Raw genomic sequence first — 21,981 nt, forward strand, 5'->3', positions numbered from 1 at the left:
AGGTTGAGGTGAAATTGCTTCAGTAGAAATCAAGATGAAGATTCTACAGAAACTGGAAGGGTTCCACGCCTAGCCCATCATTTATTTGTATGATCTTGGGAAAGTCATTTAAATTCTTTGAACTCTTTCCCCTCTTTTGTGAAATGTGGAGGTTGGATTAGATTTTTGTGGTTCTTCAAAATCCAAGTTAACAGTTTTGTGGTCTTGTCCTTCATGTGTACCCAGCTTAATAGAGGATGGGAAAGCCAAGGACAGGGGCATTATTTCCTTTGGGTTCTAGAAACTATTCTAATATTTTCAGTTATATATTTTATGTAACAGACCAATTCTGATATATAGAGCTACTAAATTAGTAGTATTTTCTTTTAATATTAGGTAACAAACCACCCAGAACCAGTCTCTCAGTCATTAACTCCTCAACAGCAGCCACAGTACAACCTTCCAGAACGAGACAAACAGCTACTTTTCTCAGAATATAATTTTGAAGATCTCAGTGCCTCATTTCGGAGCCTTTATAAGTCAGTTTTTGAGCAGTCACTTAGTCAACAAGGTGAGTGTTTTCTTGGGGGCGGGGGGTGTTTTTGTGTAATTGAAGTATAATTGACATTCATATCCTATTATTTTCGAGTGGAGTTTTTAAAATACTGTTTTGTAAATTTTTATTGAAAAATGTTCTTAAGAATTATTTTCACATAGTAGCTGTTGTATTTCTTGCATCGTTGAACAGTATCGTTGTGGTCAGGATTGAGTAGTCTTTGTGCCTTTACCATACCCTGCATATATTTATATAATAGCCCAAGAATGCAGATTAATTTCATCTTGCATACATAATTCACTTACTAGTGGTGTCCTGGAGGAGTACGTATTGAAGAATTCTGACACTGCATCTGTGCCATGTGGGAAATACTGCCATAGTTAATTAGTGATGTCTGGCACGTGAAGCGTTTGAGTGGTAAATGTTGCACTACAGGAATAGATGTGCCTTTCCTGTCTGTACTGACTGTTATTAGCATAGAGATAGCTAGTGGAATATGGTAGCACCAAATTTGCAATTTCACGTATGGCACTTATAAGTGAACCTACTGGTTAGTGGGAAGCTCTGGGTCACTGTTTTATACAACATACTTAAATCAGATTTTAACACTAAAAGTGATTTTGGTTGAGATGCCCAGCTACATCTCAACCAAATGCTAGGTTGTTGCTATTATGTGTTACTGTCCTTTAGCTGCTGGTTTTACTTTGGTCAGAGTCATGTGATAGGATGAACATGTCGCATTGTCCTCCCCCATAAACTACTAATCAGAGATTGTTGGGAACTCTGTTAAAGCACTTCCTGATTACTTTGTTTGGCAGATTATTTCTACCCCGGCTCAGAGAGTTTACCTATTCATAGTATTGAACAAAATAGACAGAAATCTCTGTGTTTATAGAGTTTACATTTTAATACTTACCATTGTCAGATACTACAAAAGTTAATATTATATACGAGTGTTTATATATACATATATATCGATGAAATCAGTAACTTGTACAGGAAGTTGTTTTTTCTGGTTAAAGTAAGATTCATGTATTTTTCTCAAATTTTATTTGAGTTTATTGTCTATGAAAGTATAAAAAGGACTAATACAAGACTTTGCTGAGGAGATCCAGACGTGGTGATCAAAATAGAAAAATACTGGCTTTGAAATAGGAATGACAGTCTCTGAAGCTCCTAATGATATTTCATCACACTAATTAAATTATTTGTTTATTTGGGGGTGGGCAGAGGGAGAAAGAGAATCCTTTGCATACTCCCTGCAAAGCATGACCCTGAGATCATGACCTGAGCCAAAACCAAGAGTCAGATGCCCAACCAACTGAGCCACCCAGGCACCCTCTAAATTTTATTGTAAAAACTTTGTCGGGGGTGCCTGGGAGGCTTAGTTGGTTGAGTTGTCCAACTCTTGATTTCAGCTCAGGTCTTGATGTCAGAGTTGTGAGTTTGGAGCCTGGACATGGAGCCTACTTAAAAAAAAAAAAAATTAGAATTGAAAAGGTTGGTTTAGATCATATCTGGATTCCCTTTTGGAAATAGACAATGAAATAGCTGCTTTTTCTCATCTTACTGTAAGAACCCTATAGATTCCCTCCAAATGACAGTTTTCCAGGGCCAAGGCGAGAACTTTTATTAGCTCTTCTACCTATAAAACTACCTTAACTTACTAAGTTTTAAGATTATCTTACAATGTACTCTAATACAATTTTGCTATTAATGGGCAGTGTGAGAATATTTTTATTTAAAAGGTTTGGTTCTTTTATTAACTGATACCGTGCTGCAAGATTTTATTTTTCATTTAATAAAATTTGTTGTGTTTTGGTTCAGTAAAACATTGTATGTGCCATCCTTTGGGATATGAAAATAGCCTAGTTATGTCGAACCAAATATTGCAATAAGATTTATTAAAATGAGCATCTACCTGCAAACCAAGAGTACATTATTTTTAACATTAGGCACTTCTGGCCTAATCATCATTACCATCATAGCGGCTAATGTTTACTGAGCTCATCCGCACCCTGCACTTGCACCATGGCATTTAATCCTCACAACAATTCTGTGAAATAGATACATGCCCATCTGTAAAGGAGGTAATTATGACTTGCAGAGGTTAATAACTTCCCAGAGTTACCAGGTGTGCAGATGGCAGTACAGGGACTTTAATCCTTACTTTCTAGTGCTATAAATTATGCAGTCTTAGCCCCTGAAGTGTATGTGTCTCAAGAATATTCCATAAGCCGAATGAAAAAGCAGTGAAGATGGCTATTTTGTTTTGCTTAGTCTTTTTTTTTTTTTTTTTTTTTTGAGGGAGAAAGGGAGAGGTAGGGAGAAAGAGAGCACAGAGGAAGAAGTAGACTCCTGCTGGGCAGCGAGCCTGATGTGGGGCTCGATCCCAGGACCCTGAGATCATGACCTGAGCCGAAGGCAGATGCTTAACTGACTGAGCCACCCAGGTGCCCCTGTTTTGCTTAGTTTTAAGAATTCTGGCCACCTTTGACTTAAAGGTTTTTGGAGCCATCAAAGAAAGAGTTCAGAAATAACTGGGCCTTAATTCTTTTCTCCACCTCTGTCAAATTCTTGGTCTTCAGGTCTGTAGAGAACCATCCAGAATGTGACCTAGCATTCACACACTTTTCCCCTAACATTTGCTCAGTCTTTCAAGACTTCTTCAGATACTACCTTGTCTTTCTTCCTCCCCTCCCTGAGAGGGAGAAGTGGGGAGAGGGGCAGAGGGAGAGGGAGAAAGAGAATCTTAAGCAGGCTCCGTGCTGAGCATGGAGCCTGATGTGGGGCTCAGTCTCACAACCCTGAGATTATGATCTGAGCCGAAATCAAGAGTCAGATGCTTAACTGATTGAGCCACTTAGGCACCCCAGATACTGCCTTTTCAAGGGTGGCTTTCCCAAATCTCCAGCTCCTGACTAGCTGGGGCTCAATCTCAAAACCCTGAGATTATGACCTGAGCCAAAATCAAGAGTCACATGCTTAACTGATTGAGCCACTTAGGCACCCCAGATACTGCCTTTTTAAGGATGGCTTTCCCAAATCTCCAGCTCCTGACTAGCTGAACAGACAAGAAGCATTGTTCCTGAATGCCCTTGGTATACTTCTTCCTTAGTATTTATATTACTGGACATAATCTCCTTAAGTGTCTGTCCCTTCTACTAGACCATGAGCTACTCGAGGGCAGAGGGTGGTGTTTCTTACTCAGTGATCCCAGAGACTGGTGTATGGTGGATGTTCCATCGACACTTTTTCAACTGAGCCAGTGTTGCTTCCTGACATGTATACCTCTGCTCTGTTAATAATTTCATAAATGTCTGCCATAAAGTATAACCGAAATCTGACTCTGAATGCTCTTGCTTTCTCTGCCTGTGTCTAGGTTTGATGACCATCCCTTCCGAATCTTCCCAGCAGTCCCACACCTCATGTTCGTATCAGCACTCTCCTAGCAGCACAGTGAGCTCTCACCCACATAGCAACCAAAGCAGCCTGTCCAACAATCATGGCGGTGGCCTCAGCACCACGGGCAGTAATTCGGTTGCACAAGTCTCACTGCCTCACTCCCAGATGCACACACAGCCGTCTCCACATCCGTCCCATCGACCGCATGGTTTACCACAGCATCCGCAGCGTCCCCAGCACCCAGCATCGCACCCGCAGCAACACAACCAGCTCCAGCCCCCTCACCCCCAACACCCCTCTCCACATCAACACATACAGCATCATCCGAACCATCAGCATCAGACGTTAACACATCAGGCACCCCCACCCCCACAACAGGTATCCTGTAATTCTGGTAAGTTTGTGTCTCCTGACTTGGGTTGGCTGTGGATTAGGGTCTGTTCTTTGTTATCTGAGGCTTATGTATATTTACTACCAAAACCCTTCTCATCTGTCGTCTTTTGTGTTTCCTTGTTGTTATCCTGTACTTGTAACTCAGTCCATACATTGATCTGGAGATTTTTTTTTTTTTTTTAAGATTTTCTTTATTTGAGAGAGAGAGCACGAGAGGGGGGAGGGTCAGAGGGAGAGGCAAACTCCCCACTGAGCAGGGAGCCTGATGCGGAACTCGATCCTGGGACTCCAGGATCATGACCTGAGCCGAAGGCGGTCGCTTAACCGACTGAGCTACCCAGGCACCCTGGAGATTTTCTTGATTAAAATTTATTGTGACAACGTAGACAAACTCAGCAACCCTTGTAGGTTTGGGTGTTAACTCTCATTTTGTCCTTCTGGAAAACCAGTGTTTTTGTGAGCATTTGAAAGAATGGGATGCACAGTCTGTTTGCATTCTATTATGATTTGGTATGGTATAGAAGAAAGAGTATGGGATATGTCAGAAAAGCCTGTATTTTTGAATCCTCATTATGACTTGTATGACCTTTCATGTGTTACTTCTTTTAGTCTTAACTATTTTCTCATCTATAACAATGGAACTAAAATACCCTAGTATACAGTGTTGTTATGAGGATCGCATTGAGAATACAAATAGGAAGTGCCTCGTCTGGTACCTTTCCTTTAAGTATTCAGAAAGTGTTCCCACTCTTCCTTTCTTTGCTTATTCCTGCCAAGGATCTCATTTTAGAAAGATAGATTGCAAAGGAAGAAAACATACTTCATATCCTGGTTTTTAAAAAATCTATTGCTCTTAAGTTAGGTCTTGATGGTTTCTAGTGAGATGCATAATTGACATTGCTCACAGACCAGGCGTCTGCACTGCAGAACTCCCAGGGGTGCCCCCAACATAGACTACAAGGTGAATTGTGCCCTTTGGAGTTGTGCAGATACAGATCCTTCCCTTAGCTAGGTAATACCTGGCTGTCCACTTACCATCCAAATCACTGATGAGATTTTTATCCTGGAGGGACAATTTCTAAATGCTAGATGGTGCTAGTTCTTACCAATTAAAATTGATTATCATTTCAGGCAATTAAACTGCTGTCAGGGAAATGATCTTTAGATAGTGCATACTGTCTCATATTCTGACTTTGCTATAAAGCTTAAGTTTTTCTGAAACTTTCCTTTTTTGCAAAGTGGAAAAATAATATATTTTGGGGGGAATTGCACAAGGTACAAAAATGCATATCACAGTACTTGAAATTTAGTAAGTTCCTTTTCACAATTAATTTTGTTTTCCCAGTTAATAATTCTAAGTAGGTTCTAGAATAAAGTTGAAAATTGGTATAGTTCTTGATGGAAAGTCTCCTGAAACATCTTGAAATTATTTTTAGATCTATACCTAGAGAAAAAGCTGTAAGTATAGCCCCCTGTTTTTACTCTTAGTGTCAGTCACTATTGTCTACCTTTTTAAAAAACTTTTTTTAGTTTAAGTATAGTTGATGGGTAATGTTACGTTAGTTTCAGTTGTACAACACAGTGATTCAGCAACTCTGTACTTTATGCTGTGTTCACAAGTGTAGCTACTATCTGTCACCATACAATGCTAGTAAAATACCACTGACTATATTTCTTATGCTATACCTTCCATACCGGTGACTTATTCCATCACTAGAAACCTGTACCTCCCACTCCTCTTCACCCATTTTGCCCATCTCCCTCCCCACCCAACTCACTTGTTCTGTGTGTTTAAAATTGGAACAGTTTCTTTTTTGTTTTCAGATTCCACATATAAGTGAGATCATATGATATTTGGCTTTCTCTGACTTAGATCATTTACACTGCTGCCTACCTTTTAATGTCAGCACCCTCTTCAGAAAGTTAAGCTTGTTCTTAATATAATTTTAAGGATTGACTAATGATTATAGAGATTTGGTGTCAGTAGAAGTCTGTGATGCTGTGGTCATACCTTTCTAGTAAGTCTAATGATTGCCAGGGGAGAAAAAAGTACTATTACAGCTGAAAACAATCCATCTTACGCTCTTAGTGGCCTTTTATTATACCAGTGGTAGCTTGCCAGAGAAGGAAAATAGCTTTTCACCTGAGGGAGTTAGAAGTAATCATTGTGGCTGTGATAAGCTCTTTGAGTTATACATTTCTCATTTATAAGATGAGACTAAGCAGGTTGTCTTTAATGCAGAAGGAATGGAAGAAACTAACAGTTTTTTGAGTTCCCATTATGTGATAGGCAATTTAGATACATTATCTCATATTATTCTCCCAAATCAACTATAAATTACCACATTTCATAGATAGGAAAAGTGTAACTCAAAGAAGTTAAGCAGTTTGCTCAAGATCAGAACTAATAAGTGGTAGAATTGGAATTTATATCTGGCCTGTCAGGACTTCAAAGCCTGTAACAGCAGTAATTCCAAAAGGACTAAAATCAGTAAACATTTACTGAGTGGGTCTTGCGGAGATTGCTTTGTATTGCCAAGTCAACATTTATTACAGGTGATGGACTTGAAAGTTTCATAGACTTGAATGTAGCTCATTAGAGCATTACTTATTTTTCCCCCAACAAATTTCTCCCTGAATGATAAGTTGCCTGGGGGCAAAGTCATGTTGTCTCTGGTTCATTGTTTATTTGAAAAAAATCCATAATTGGCAGATTTTTGTAAATCAAGTAACCAGTAGTTGATACAGAGTTATCTGTGATGTAGCAAAAAATCCTTTTTCTTAGTTCTTACCTTCATCCATCCAGGGGTGATTCTGATAATGGAATAATTTGTGCAGCAGTCACTGAATGGAGGATTTTCTTCCTCTACTCAGCACTATTTCTTTGAGTGCAGCTCAAGCCCCATGCCCCTGAGTGGTGACCGCTTTGCTGACATACAGACTGTGGAGTCTTAACCCTCCTGATGATACCACATCAGAGGATGCTGTTCCTGACTAGAAATGCCCTGGTTTGGATTCATCAGCATTTCTTAGAGATGTCTCAGCCCTTTCTTTTGCTACTTTGCCAGAAGGACTGTGCTAAGCATTTCTCTCTATTAAGGTTGCCTTGTAAGAAATTTGTCCTCTTGCTAATTTACCTCCCTTAACTCAGTGCTTTAAATTATACTGTGTGTTACTTCTAAATGTGAACCTGCCTCTGAGTTACAAAGAACGTATCTCTTAATGTCATAACAAGACAGGAAAATGAACTTCGTATAGTGGGTGGGAAGATGTACTGATTTGCCTGACTTGCCGTACCTGATCGTTCATTGTACTGTACAAATGTAAAAAGCAGTAATCGAGTTTGACATTATAAGGTGATAGGGCAAGGGTTCAAGGTTTAGATTCATCATAGTGACCTTGCTAAGTTATGCCACCTCTCTGGGTTCAGTTTCTTTTTATTTATAAAATGAAGAGAAATAAGACCCCTCTGCCTGTTTCACAGAGACCATTACCCCAGCACATGATATGATGGGTGTGAATCCATTTGTAAGACTGGATGGGGATCTTCCAGTGTTAGGAATAAGCTCAGCTCATTGTCTTCCCGTACCATATACTTCAAACTTTGACTATCCAAGATTTATAGTATCGTTGATATTATTTTTATAGGTGTTTCAAATGATTGGTATGCAACACTTGATATGCTAAAAGAAAGTTGTCGAATTGCCAGCAGTGTTAATTGGTCAGATGTAGACCTTTCACAGTTCCAAGGTGAGTATGGGTTTTTTTCTGACATACAACCAAAAATACATGATCCTGTTTTCTCTCATAGGTACAGTTTTCTTTGTAGGAGAAATAAGTATCTCCTTTTATAGTGTTTCTGCTGCAGTTGGTAGTACATTTAGAAACACTGCAAAATTCATGATTAAGCCTTTCAGTCAGTTGATGTACCAGAGGTTCAGAGATAAGAGTTCTGAAAGAAGTTTGGCCACATTTAGAAGTAATTAGGCTTTGAATAATTTTTAAATGTCATTTTTCATTGCATGGTAAATCACTACCAGTGGAAATTTTGAGAGGTGAAAAAAAATTGTGGCTTACTATTTTCCTTGCAGTGTTTGCAGAACAAATTATGCTAACTAGTATTTCTAACGCTTTCCTTATAGGTTTGATGGAGAGTATGAGACAGGCAGATCTCAAGAACTGGTCTTTGGATCAGGTTCAATTTGCTGATCTCTGTTCTTCTCTTAATCAATTCTTTACACAAACTGGCCTTATCCATTCACAGAGTAACGTTCAGCAAAATGTCTGTCATGGTGCCATGCATCCGACAAAACCTTCCCAACACATTGGAACAGGTATGGGTTTAATTATCTTCTTGATTTTCTCTTTCTCATTTGTGTGAAATTTAGTAAGTGAGGCAATTTGGTATGTTGTTAACGGTGACTGATCCATTTACATCTTTTTATTTCTAAGAAATAGAGTAAAATGATTTATATATATAAAAGGTATATTTTAGAGAAATTAAAGAGACTGTTTCTCTGTCGTGATTTATATGATTATTTTATTGTTTCCAGTTGACTTTCCTTTGTGATCGTTAACCTTTTTTAAAGTTCTCAAATAAGAATGAAATGTTTTAAAGATACTTACATTTTTATAAGAACATAAGTATGAAATTATATCAATTTAAATTTGTATAGATTTGCAGTGAAAATCAACATGTCTTATTTTATATATCTTCTAAGAATGTTAAGATTAAAGTTCAAAATTTACTTGAAGAATACAGTAATGATAAATAGTCTCGTCGGTGTTTTACTCTGGACTCAAAATTCGTGCTTTGTATTTTTCATCTCACTTCCTTTTCTCTTTACTCTTGTAGCAATCTCTTTTACTCTGATTGCAGCGCCTTTTCATTCTGTAGATGTTTAATATCCAGGTGCTTTCTTCATTTAATTTCTTGCAACCTTTTATCTCCAACTTGACTTCTTTTCTGTTCATTGTTTTGGTTTTACATTTGATGCATTTTTAAATGTCTTGTCTGTCCTCAGTAGCTTTCTTCAACCATTATCCTAGCTTATTTCACATATTTGGCCTTTCCATATTTTCAAGATCTCCAGCTAGGCTGTGTCTTTCTTTTTGTGAAATCTTTATTTCCGTGTCTTTTTTTTTTTTTTTTTTAAGATCTATTTATTTATCTTAGAGAGAGCAAGAGAGAGTGCACAAGCAGAGGGGAGGGGCAGGGGAGAGGGAGAGTATCAAGCAGATGCCCTGCTGAGCATGGAGCCTGACTCAGGGCTCAGTCCCACAACCCTGAGATCATGACCTAAGCCAAGATGAAGAGTTGGGCACTTAACCAACTGAGCCACCTCTGTGTCTTTTGATAGAAATCTGCCATCATCTTTGCTTCTTCCATTTGAATAGTTTACTGAACTTGAAACCCTCAGTGGCTATTTGATTTTGGTGACTTATTCATTTCATAAATTAAATCCATGCAAGAGCCTCATTCATTGCTTGGCATATAGGAGGTACTTAGTATTAGCGGAATTTGTTGAGTGCCCCCTATATGCCTGACAACTAGACTTTTTTTTTTTTTTTGATAACTCTTTAGCTCCTTTCTCCTTCTCTCTCTTTCTTCCTCCCTCTCTCTCTCACTTCTTTTTGGTATCTTTCGGATGTATACCCTTTGAAAAAAAATTTCTTTGTTATAAAATACAACATAGAATTCAGCATTCCATTCACCCTTAAGTATATAGTTCAGTAGTATTAAATATATTAGTAATGTGCAGCTGTCATCACCATCCATCACCATAACTCTTTTTGTCTTGTAAAGTGGATATTCTGTACTTAATAAACAGTACCCCCCCATTCTAACCCCTGTCCCCCTGACCCTCCGCCAAGCCCCTGGCAACCACCATTCTACTTTCTGTTCCTGATTTTCGACTACTCCTAAGTATCTCATGTAAGTGAAATCCTACAGTATTTGTCTTTTTGTGACTGGCTTACTTCACTTAGCATGTCTTCATCCATGTTGTGGCATATGTTAGAATTTCCTTCCTTTCGATGGCTCTGTACTAGCCTTAGTATGTATATAACACATTTGCTTATCTACTCATCTGTTGATGAACACTTGGGATGCTTTCATGTTTTAGCAATTGTGAACATTGCTATGAACATGAGTGTACCAGTATTTTTTCAAGGCCCTCCTTTCAGTTCTTTTGGATATATACCCAGAAGTGGAATTGCTGGATCATGTGGTAATTTTGTGTTTCGTATTTTGAGGAATCACCATACCGTTTATGGTGACTATACCATTTTACATCCCCACTAACAGTGCATAAGTGTTCCAGTTTTTCTACATCCTTGCCAACATTTGTTATATATTTTTCTCTTTTCTTTCTTTTTTTTTTTTTTTTAAATAGCTATTTTACTGGGTGTGAGGTGGTATCTCATTGTTTTGATTTGCATTCCTTAATAATTAGTGATGAATGTCTTTTCATCTGCTTATTGGCCATTTTTGTATCTTCTTTGGAGAAATGTCTGTTCAGGTTGTTTGCCCATTTTTTTTTTTTTAAAGATTTTATTTATTTATGTGACAGAGAGACAGCCAGCGAGAGAGGGAACACAGCAGGGGAGTGGGAGAGGAAGAAGCAGGCTCCCAGCCGAGAAGCCCGATGTGGGACTCGATCTCGATCCCAGAACGCCAGGATCACGCCCTGAGCCAAATGCAGACACTTAACGACTGCGCTACCCAGGCGCCCCTGTTTGCCCATTTTTTAAATCTGGTTTGGTTCATTGCTGAGTTTTAGGAGTTCTCTATTTTTTGAATATTAACCCTTTATCAGATGCATGATTTGTGAATATTTTCTTTCATTCTTTTGTTTTCTGTTTTATTACGTTAATAGTGTCTTTTGATGCACAATTTTTAAATTTTTCAGAAAGTCCAATTCACGTATTTTTTCTTTTGTTGCCTGTGAGTTCGGTATCCTATCCAGGAAATCATTGCCAAATCCAGTGTCCTAAAACTCTTGCCCTGTGTTTTCCTCTAAGAATTTTATAGTTTATGGGGCACCTGGGTGGCTCAGTTGTTAAGCGTCTGTCTTCGGCTCAGGGCGTGATCCCAGAGTCCTGGGATCGAGCCCTGCATCGGGCTCCTCTGCTGGGAGCCTGCTTCTTCCTCTCCCACTCCCCCTGCTTGTGTTCCTTCTCTCGCTGGCTGTCTCTCTCTCTCTGTCAAATAAATAAATAAAATCTTTAAAAAAAAAAAAAAAAGAATTTTATAGTTTAGGTCTTACATTTAAGTCTTTAAAACATTTTGAGTTACTTACTTTTTGTATGTGGTATTAGATACGGGTCCAATTTCATGGTTTTGCCTATGGGTATCCAGTTTTCCCTGCACCATTTTCTGAAAAGACTGTCCTTTTCCCCATAGAATGGTCTTGACACCCTTCTCCAAAATCAGTTGACCATATATGCAAGAGTTCATTCCTGGGTTCGCTGTTCAATTGCAGTGTTCGTAGTATATTTGTCTTTATGCCCTTACCACGCTGTTTCAACTACTGTATTTTTGTAGTAAGTTTTAAAATCAAGATAGGTTGAGTCTCCCTGCTTTGTTGTTCTTGTTCAAGATAATTTTGGCTGTTCAGGGTCTCTTGAGATTCTGCATACATTTTAAGATGGGAGTTTCTGCCCCCGCAAATGACTGGAATGTTTGATATGGATTTCATTGAATCTGTAGATCACTTTGGAGAGTATTGACATCTCAACAATATTGTCTTCCAGTCCCTGAACATGAGATGTGTTTCCATTTATTTATGTCGTCTTACATTTCTTTCAGCAATGTTTTTGTAGTTTTAATTGTACAAGTCTTTCACCTGTGTAATTAATTCCTAAGTATTTTTTGCCATTATAAATGGAATTGTTCCTGTAATTTCCTTTTTAGTTCGTTCATTGTGTAAAAATGGAACTGATTTTTGCATGTTGACTTTGTATCCTGCTACTTTGCTGAATTTACTTATTCTAACAATTTATTTTTGGGTGGAATCTTTGAAGGTTTGTTCATATAAGATCATATCTGTGAACAGAGATAAATATACTTTTTCCTTTCTGATTTGGATGCCTTTTATATCTTTTTCTTGCCTAATTTCCCTGGCTAGAACTTCCAGTATGTTGAATAGAAGTGGACATCCTTGCTTCATTCATAGTCTTAGAAGAAAAGCTTTCAGGTTTTTCACCATTGAGCATGATGTTTACCATAGGATATTCATAGATGGCTTTTATTATGTTTAAGTAGTTTTCTTCTATTCCTAATTCATTGAGTGTTTTTAATTATGAAAGGCTGTTGACTTTTGTCAGTTACTTTTTCTGCATCAATTGAGATGAGCTTGTAAGTTTTTTTCCCTTTCATTCTCTTAATGCAGTATATTACATTGATCACTTTTCATATTTGAACCATCTTTTTATATTCCAGGAATAAATCTCACTTGATCGTGGTGTTTAATCCTTTTAATATGGTGTTGAATTAATTTTGCTAGTATTTTATTTGGGATATTTGGATCGGTATTCATAAGGGATATTGGTCTGTAGTTTCCTTGTAGGTGTCTTTGTCTTGCTTTGGTATCAGGCTAATTTTGGCCTCATGGGATGAGTTAGGAAGTGCTTTCTGTCTTTCAATTTTTTGGAAAAGTTTGAGAAGTATTGGTCTTAGTTCTTTAAATATTGAGTAGAATTCACCAGTGAAGCCATCAGGTCCTGGGCTTTTTTTTGTTGGGAGATTTTTTGATTATTGATTCAGTCTCACTAGTTTTAGGTGTATTCATATTTTCTCTTTGTGATTTAGTCTTGGTGGCTTTTGCATTTCTAGGAATTTGTTCATTTCATCTAGGTTATCTAATATGTTGGTGTGCAGTTGCTCATAGTACTCATATGATCCTGTTTCCTTCCTTTTTGGGGAGATCCTGTGTTTTGTAGAATCAGTTGTAGCGTCCCCACTTTCATTTCTGACTTTAGTTATTCTCTGTTTCATTTATCTCAGCTCTAATCTTAATGATTTCCTTCTTTCTGCTAGCTTTGGATTTACTCTATTCTTTTTGTAGGTCTTTAAGTTGTGAAGGTAGGTTGTTGATTGAGATCTTTCTTGTTTTTTAATGTGTTTATAGCCATAAATTTCCCCCATGACACTACTTTTGCTGTTTTCATGTTATGTTTTGATTACATTTGTCTCTAAGTATTTTCTAATTTTCTTTGTGATTTTTTTTCCTTGATCCATTAGTTGTTTGTGTTTAATTTCCACAAATTTGAGAACTTTCCAATTTTACTTCTGTTACTGATTTCTGACTTCATTCTCTTGAGGTTAGAGAAGATACTTTGTTTATCTATCATTTAAAATCTGTTGAGGCTTAATTTGGAACCTGACATATGGTCTATCCTGGGAAATGTCCTATGTGTACTTGAGAAGAATGTGTGTATTGTTGGATAGATGTTCTCTATTTGTCTGTTAGATCTAGTTGGTTTATTGTGTTAAATCCTCTGTTTCCTTACTTCCCTCTGGTTGTTCTTTCTGTTATTGAGTGTGGGATGCTTACATCACCAACTATCATTGTAGAGTTGTTCATTTCTTCTTTCAGTTCTGTCAGTTTTTATTTCATGTTTTGCTGCATCCTGTTATTAGGTGCCTAGTGTTTATAATTCTTATATCTTTTTTCTGTATTGAATCTTTAATTGATATGTAATGTCCTTCTTTGTCTTTGTGACCTTTTTGATTTGAAGTCTATTTTGTCTGGTATTAGTATAGCAGTCCCTACTCCCTTTTGGTTACTTTTTCCATCCTTTCACTTTTCATTCTATTTGTGTCTTTGGATCTAAAGTGAGACTCTTATAGATATGTGTTTTTACTCATTCTGCCAATCTTTCTTTTGATTGGAGAATTTACTCCATTTACATTTAAAGTAGTTATGGATAAGGAGTGGTTTCTGTCATTTTGCTGTTTCTTTTCTATGTCTTACAGGTTTTGTCCCTTATTTTTTGCGTTACTGTTGTCTTTTGTGTTTCATTGACTTTTTGTAGTAAAATGTTTGATTTCCTTTTGTGTGTATTGCATAGCTCTTTGTAGATACCATGGGGATTGGGTTTACTATCCTAAAGTTCTAACACTCTAATTTTGAATTTATATCAGTGCAACTTTTATAACAAAGAAGCTCAGCTCCTTTACAGCTCCTTCTCTACTCCTTTTGGTTGTTGATGTCACAAAATCACATCTTTATGCATAGTGTGCCCCAAAATATAGATTAATAATTCCTTTAAATGCATTAGTCTCTTAAATTAATGTAAAAAACATGGAGTTAAAAATGAAAGTTACAGTAATACTGGCTTCTAGACTAATCACTTTTAGAAAATATATTAGTCTTTTCAGTCATGTATATATAAAAGAAAAGGTGGAGTTCTGAAGTGTTGCTACAGTAATACTAGCTCTTTTGATTGCTTGTGTATTAACCTGTATTGAGATCTTTATTTCTCTGTACAGCTTTGAGTTACTGTCTAGTGTCCTTTTATTTCACCCTGCAGGACTCCCTTGAGCATTTCTCAGAGGGCAGGCCTAATGGTGACAAACTCCCTTAGTTTTTGTTTATCTGGAACTGTCTTAATTTCTCTGTCACTCTTAAAAAGGACAGTTTTATTGAGTATAGCAGTTCTTGGTTGACACGTTTTCTTTTAGCACTTTGGATATATTGGCCCACTGCCTTCTAATTCCTACTAAAGTTTCTCATGAGAAATCTGATAATCTTAGGTTCCTTTGGGTGTGACAAGTCACTTCTCTCTTGCTTCTTTCAAGATTTTCCCTTTATCTTTGGCTTTTGAAAATTTGATTGTAATATGTCCCTTGGTGTGGGTCTCTTGTGGGTCTCATTTACTTAGAGTTTGTTGAACTTCTTGGATACTCTCATTCTTCTTTCATCAAATTTGGGAAGTTTTCAGTCATTATTTTTTTCAAATATTCTCTCTGTCCCATTCCTCCTCCTCTGGGACTCCACAATGCATAGTTGGTTTGTTTGATAGTGTCCCCCAGTTCCCTTAGTCTCTGTTTGTTTAATTTTTTTCTTTCTGTTACTTAGCCTTGATAATTTTCATTGTCCTATCTCAGGTTCACTGATTGTTTCTTCTGCTTGCTCAATTTTTCTTTGAATCCTGTGATGAAATTTTCATTTCAGTTACTGTAATTTTCAGTTCTAGAATTTCTTTTTTATTTCTTTTTAGGTTTTCTGTCTCTTTATTGATATTTCCAGTTTATTCATACATTGTAATTATGACTTTTTCCACATCTTCCTTTAGTCTTTGGGCATCTTTAAGACACTTGCTTTAAAGTTTTTATAATGGATCTGCCACCAGATCTTTTTCAAGGACAATTTTTGTTGATTTGTTTTTGCTTTGAATAGGGCATACTTTTCTGTTTATTTGTAGGCTTTGTGATTTTGTTGTTGAAAACTAGACACTTCAGTCTAATAGTGTGGTACCTGTGGAAACCAGATTCTGTCCCATCCCCAGGGTTTGCTGTTTTTGGTTATTTTGTCTCCTGTTTTTGTTTTCTTGATGGCTGCAAAGTATCCTTGTGCTAAGGTTCGCCATAAGGTCTTCTCAGGTCTTCTCTGAGTCTGTACTTTTCTCTTGGTATAGGTGGTCACTTTCTAATTTTCCCAGTGTATGCAGTTGTTTTTCAGTGCCCTAGCTTTTAATGTCTGCCTCTTGAAAGGGTAAAAAGAGGAAAATAGAGGAGGGAAGGGAGGTTAGTAGCCCCCTTATAACCCCTGGAAATCAGTTCATTTGGAGGGGAGGTGCTTGCAGCATTGGTGGAAGATGTAACAGTGGCCACCATCCTTTATATCTGCATCTCTGTGATCAGAGCAGAGATCCACAGTATTTGGAGAACAGAGGCCTTTTTGTCTGCATTGCCTCCTGCAAGCTGTGTAAGTTGTTCCAGGAACACATGCACAGCTGCCTGCCATGGGGGTAAGGATGAGGGATAGGTAGCTGCTGTTGGGCTAAGAGCTGGAATCTAGCAAAAATAACTGAAATTTATTATCTAACCCTTCCTCTACGAGTTGCAAACTTGTCAGTAGACTTCCAGAGTTCCAAAGTTCCAAAGACTCCAGTGTTTTCTGTTGTATCAGACAGTCTACCAGTGCAGTTTTGTTTAGGTTGGAAGATAGATTCCTGGTGCTTCCTACCCCACCATCTTCTCAGAATCCTTCCTATATGCCTTTTGAAATATCAAGATCTGTATAACTTGGCAAGTATTCTCACTTATAAGCTTTCTTCCATTTCATCTTTTTATCTCTTCTTGTACATGGATAGCTTATCTTCTTTGATCCTCTGATAGGTTTCAAACCCATAGTTGGTCCCGTTCAGGATACATCACTTCTACTTTTCCAGCTTGCACTAAATCCCAGAGGTGTAGCGTCCCTTCTGCTCTTTGTCCCTTGGTTTTCCTTTCCTCTTTTCTTTCCCTGTTCAACCAAAATAAATTATGAAGTTAACTCTTCTAAGTGCTGCCACTCTTCTAAGTGCTGCCATGTTCTCTGCCAGATCATCTCAAATCGTTTCAGCCCCCCTTAAAATGCTAAGGGTGGGGGTGGGTACTTGTGTCGATGTTGCTTATAGATTATTGCCTCCGGCAGATCAGAAAGTTCTAGGAAGATAAGTAGAAGAAGGTGTAGGTCAGTCTTAAAGAGAGGACTGTTTCAAGGGCCATTGTACATGTTAACCAGTAGCTCACCCTTTCTGGAATTTCAAAGCTTATGTGGTGAAACAAGACTGTCTTCGATTTTGTGACCTAAATTTCTAAGTAAGGTCCAAGAGTACCTTCGGGTTTTGGAACTTGGCACTGTTGGTCATGGAAAAAGCGCTAACCATCTGCTGCTGTCCCATGTGAGAGTGGCCAAGCACCTCTTCTGGATTCTTTCTAGACTGAGATCATGGGTTATTTCTTAAAGCCCTTTGTTACTAGGTCTCCGTGGTCATCTCTTCTTGACCTTTGACCTGGATTTATTTGGATCTGGTACTCTGTGATCCTTTTAATTTTTTCTGCCATCCTTCCTTTTTATTGCCAGTACCTTCCTTCTCTAGGGTCCCCACAACTCATTCTTAACTCTCAGTGCTACTCTATTAAAAAGGCAAAAGACCTATCATTTTTCCTTGTGTTTATTCCTCTCCCAATTCCCCTTCCCCTTTCATCTTTTCCTTCTGGGTCAAAAGAACTTTTGCCAGCCTTGGCCTGCCAAGCCATGTTGGCTTTTGTCAAAACTCTCTGATCAGCACTGGGGCTCCAGGTATTCGTTACCTCATGCACACTGAGGTCTTCTCACAGACACTCAGGTTTTTTACATGCCCAGCCTGCTTCCTTCTGTTTTAAGTCTAAGGCTCTTTCTATCATTCTTTTATTCTCCTTCTCACATCCTTCTGTATCAGATCTATTCAGATATCCCACTTCCCGTCTCTCTATTCCCCAGTACATCTTTGCCACTCCACCAAAATGAGTATAAGAGGGGACTTCAGAGAGTTGTTAATTTTATCCTTTTATCTAACAGATAAGGAAAGTGCGACCAGAGAGAAAAAGCAACTTGCCTAAAATTACAAAGTTCATTTGGGTGTAGATCTTGAGTCCCAGAGTATAGTCTCTCCATATCCTTCAAACTTTCCCTGTCACTTCCGTCTTCAAGATTCTCCTTTTGGTAAATACCTCTTTGGGCTCCTTAGAGGTGTTGTAATGTGTTAGCATGGGAGAGGGAAGGGAAGGAGAAAAGGATGTTACAGTACACGGTGTCTCTCCTTTCTAAATCATTTTACCTGTGTTTACAATTTGTCTTGTCCAATAATGTTTAAGTCCTCTAGCTGTGCTATTCTTAATGCAGGCGCAGCTTAAAGGTCATTAAATTAGGGTAGGCTTACATTCATTCAGCAAATACTTAAACTTTTTCTGTGCCTGACTATGTATTGGGCAGTAGGGATGAAGGAATAAGTCCGAATAGCCCCTAATCTCAAGGAGCTCGTAGCCTGGTGTGATGAAGACTGCGCTTCTGCCATAGAGCTGTGGGAGTAAGAGACGGGTTTTAACTCTCTTGGGGAGATAGAAAAACTTCCTAGAGGAAGACAGCTTGAAGCTGGACTTTGCAGGATAAATGGGATTTTTATAAGACACAGAAATCTGATCACTGTGCTCAAAACCCTTCATTGGTGCCCGGTTTCTTCAGTAAAAACCAAACTCTTTTTGTGGCCTAGATAGCCTCACACAATCTGGTCCCCTCATTACTCTCTGACCTTGTATCCTTTTCCCCTTCCCTCAGCCCCCTGCTCCCGCACCAGTGGCCTCCTTGCCATTCTTCAAACATACCAGGCACACTCCACCTACCCCAGGGTCTTTTTTATACCTGTTCTTTCCTCTGTCTAGAGTGGTCTTCTCCCAGATAGACACATGGCTCACTCATGTCTTTAATCTTGTTCAAGCTTTTTCTCCAAAAGCACCTACTCAAGTGATGCCTTTCCTGAGCATTCTGTTTAAACGGCAGTTACTACTGTCCAGCATCCTTGTCCTCCTCTCCCTGCTTTATTTTTTTCTGTAGCGTGCATAACATATTAAGTTACTTTGTTTGCCATCCTCAGCCTAAGGGTATGCTTCAACAAGAGGGAGTTTGTTGGGATGTCTGCCTGGCTCCATTGGCAGAGCATGTGACTCTTGATCTCGGGGTCGTGAGTTCAAACCCCAGGTTGGGTGTGGAGCTTACCTTTAAAAAAAAAAAAAAAAAAAAAAAAAAAGACAGGAGTTTGTTTTTTTCATTTCTGTATACTCAGTGCCTAGAGCAAGGCCTCAAACATAACTTCTTGAATGAATGGTCATTCAACAAGAGTCCACTTCCAATAAATACATTGTGTGATTTGATTTTTTAAATTTTCATAACTTACATGTTCTAAATGTTGTAGGATCTCAGAAGTCCTTGAAAAGTACACTGGAAATTAATTTCTTGTTTAGAAAGTCCAGGTTGACTCTCATTGTTTAGAATAGAATGAGAACATGAGAAAAAAAGAGGAGTAATGAGAATTTCTATAGGAAAATAAAAGTGTTAGGAATGTGACAGAATTTCAGAAAGTTAGGCTATTTGTTTAATGTGGGTGACCCTTTATTCCTGTGATCTTGTTTATTCCCATAATTCTTCTTTAATTGTTACCTCACTCCCCCTTTAAGGTAAGAATTACTAAGCCAAAAAAGAGAAATGAAAACAAGAAATATAAAAATAATTTCCATAAAAATCAGTTGTCTTTTGATTGTGATTTGAGCTCTTACGGATGAGTAGAAAGAGAGCTAATAAGATTTTATAACACAGGCTGAGAAGTCACTGATAAACGAGTGAGCTTGTTATTCAGAGCGGCGTGGCCCCTCTAGCCTGCTGCAGTTTTTGGAAGGTGTGCTGGCCACTCATGTGAAGGCTGATCAGCACTTGGGGGTGGGTTTTTTTTCTCTAAGACTATCCCAGAGCTACAGCTTAGTATAGCTCTTCTCTCTTTTCTTACTAAATCTTCAGTATGGTAAATTGGTCAAGGAGCTTAGTTCTAACTGTAAACTTCACTATAAAAAGGCATGTCATCTTGGAAAGCAGTGGCTGGAAGTCAGAAGTGGTGGATTCTGTTCCTGGTTCTGTCTCATTTTCTCTCTAGTCTTATTCATCTGCATGAACAGAGGTAGGCCTGAATTAGGCGTCTCAGAGGCTATTTTAAGCGTGGACAGTCTGACATTCCAGTGACAGGTAAAAACTTGTGAGTAGCCAAATAAAGTGTTCCTACCTTGAGTATCTTTTTGGTTGCCTCTGGGAAAATGGTTGCTGTTTTCCAGTTTGATTATAGCATTGCTAGATGCAGTTGTAATTTGTGTGACACAGTAGATAGAATACCTAAGGGAAAATAGCCTTTCCAGAATTCCAGATGTTGCATACAATGTGAGCCAGTGTTATAGTTCTTCTGCCCCAGGAGGAATTGGGGGTGGGCATGTGACATTTGCTCCCTTCCCTTTCTGCTGTGCATTAGGGTGCAGCGTAATTGACATTTTAGAGCTGTTACTCTTAATGGTTCCTGTCAGCGAAAATATATTAAGAACCTTCAGAAATGCCATTCAGACGAGATCTGTTTCCCATCGTCACACTTCTAAATAATACATTTTTCATCACCTTTACTTGGTATAGCTCTTTTAAATTTGTGCAAATGTTTCTGTCACTTTGTGCCTCCATTCATTTTGTTAATCAGCTAGGGCACACATAGATAAGTCTGCTTTGAAAGTGAGAAAATCAAGGAGAGAGGGCAGCAGTTAGTAGAAAGAACCTATGATCTAGGAGAAGTGGATTCTAGTGCTCACCCTGTTAAACTGATGTGTGTTTGGGCACGTCAGCTTAGTCTTACTGAGCCTCAGTTGCCCCATCCATAAAATGGGGATAATCCCTGTTTTGCCCTCATTTTGGACTGAGTGGGAGGCTCAGATGATCAAATAGATAAGAAAATGCTTTTGAACTGTTATAAGATGTGTCACAGCAACAGGAAAGACAACTTGACTGCAGGCTTCCAGACAGAAAAGAGGCAGTGTCAGAATTAGCATCAGTGTATTCACACTCAGCCTGGTACCACCTTTGGGATTAGCATCTGAAAGAAGTAATTTTTTCTGTCTCTTTTCTCGCCTTACCTGCTTAATTTAGTTTTAGGTAATAATTTTATTAAGGTTTTAGTGCTTTACTTGTTTTATTTATGTAAGTGTGTTTTCCTTCATTCTGCTTTTCAATCTGATAGGAAATTTGTACATAGACTCCAGGCAAAATCTCCCTCCTTCAGTGATGCCGCCCCCTGGTTACCCTCACATCCCACAGGCACTCAGCACTCCAGGAACGACAATTGCAGGTAATTTGGAGTGTGTTGTCTTACAGTTGGTACTCAGAGTGTAATATTAAAAAACTTTAATTGTCCCAGCGTGAGCGAGGCTGTTCAGGAGGGAGTGAAATCCCTGGTATGGGAGGATGGGGTGACAGTCTGCACAGTTACTTGGCTTCAGTGCTGGGCGAAGGGATTCAAGTGTCATTTGGTGTTTGGACCATATAACCTGCGTCTCTTTGATGCTGTGATTCTAATTATTGTCCTGCCTCTCTAAAGAGGTCCAGGGACATAGAGCTTGTCCTGTGGTCTTAGGTATCTTTGAGGCTTTTTGACTTTGGTGGGACTTGAGCAGGCTTCAAGAACTGTCTTTGATTAGCTCATATATATTTTGCTCCGTTCATTCTGCTGGCATCCCTCCAGCTCTAGTTTCTGAAGAAGTCTCTTACAGAAGAGGTAAGTTGCAGAGTCACTGGTTCATAAACTGTCCCTCCTGGGTTCCTGAATGCAGAATAAGTTACATTTAATCAGGAAGGTAGTTTAAGGATAATCTAGATGAGGAAGTCCTAGCTCAGGAGTGGAGATAACTTGCCCAGAGCCACCAGTTTTGCTAAGTGACCAAACCAAGACTCAAGTCTTGATATCTGGATTTAGAGTTCGTTGTTTTTCTCGTGTACCATGCTGCCGTCCACTTAGGCTGCTCAAGGAACGGAAAGGTCATGTGCAGATGTGAATTTAAAACCCCCGAAGAAGTGTTTGCCCCGTATTAGTGAAGGAGG

General features: G+C 38.5%; 1 protein-coding gene across 2 annotated transcripts in view; it reads left to right on the top strand.

The window, feature by feature from the left end:
* FOXJ3 (forkhead box J3) overlaps positions 1-21,981 on the top strand; it is a 141,137-nt gene that overhangs the window by 117,769 nt on the left and 1,387 nt on the right. For both annotated transcript variants that reach the window (XM_040627437.1, XM_040627438.1), the window contains 5 exons: positions 376-550; positions 3,918-4,334; positions 7,982-8,083; positions 8,476-8,667; positions 21,125-21,232. In XM_040627437.1, the coding sequence (XP_040483371.1) occupies positions 376-550; positions 3,918-4,334; positions 7,982-8,083; positions 8,476-8,667; positions 21,125-21,232 (994 nt within the window). The remainder of the gene's footprint in view (positions 1-375; positions 551-3,917; positions 4,335-7,981; positions 8,084-8,475; positions 8,668-21,124; positions 21,233-21,981) is intronic.

The sequence above is a fragment of the Ursus maritimus genome, unplaced genomic scaffold, assembly GCF_017311325.1.
Source record: "Ursus maritimus isolate PB19 unplaced genomic scaffold, ASM1731132v1 scaffold_12, whole genome shotgun sequence".
Taxonomy (NCBI): domain Eukaryota; kingdom Metazoa; phylum Chordata; class Mammalia; order Carnivora; family Ursidae; genus Ursus; species Ursus maritimus.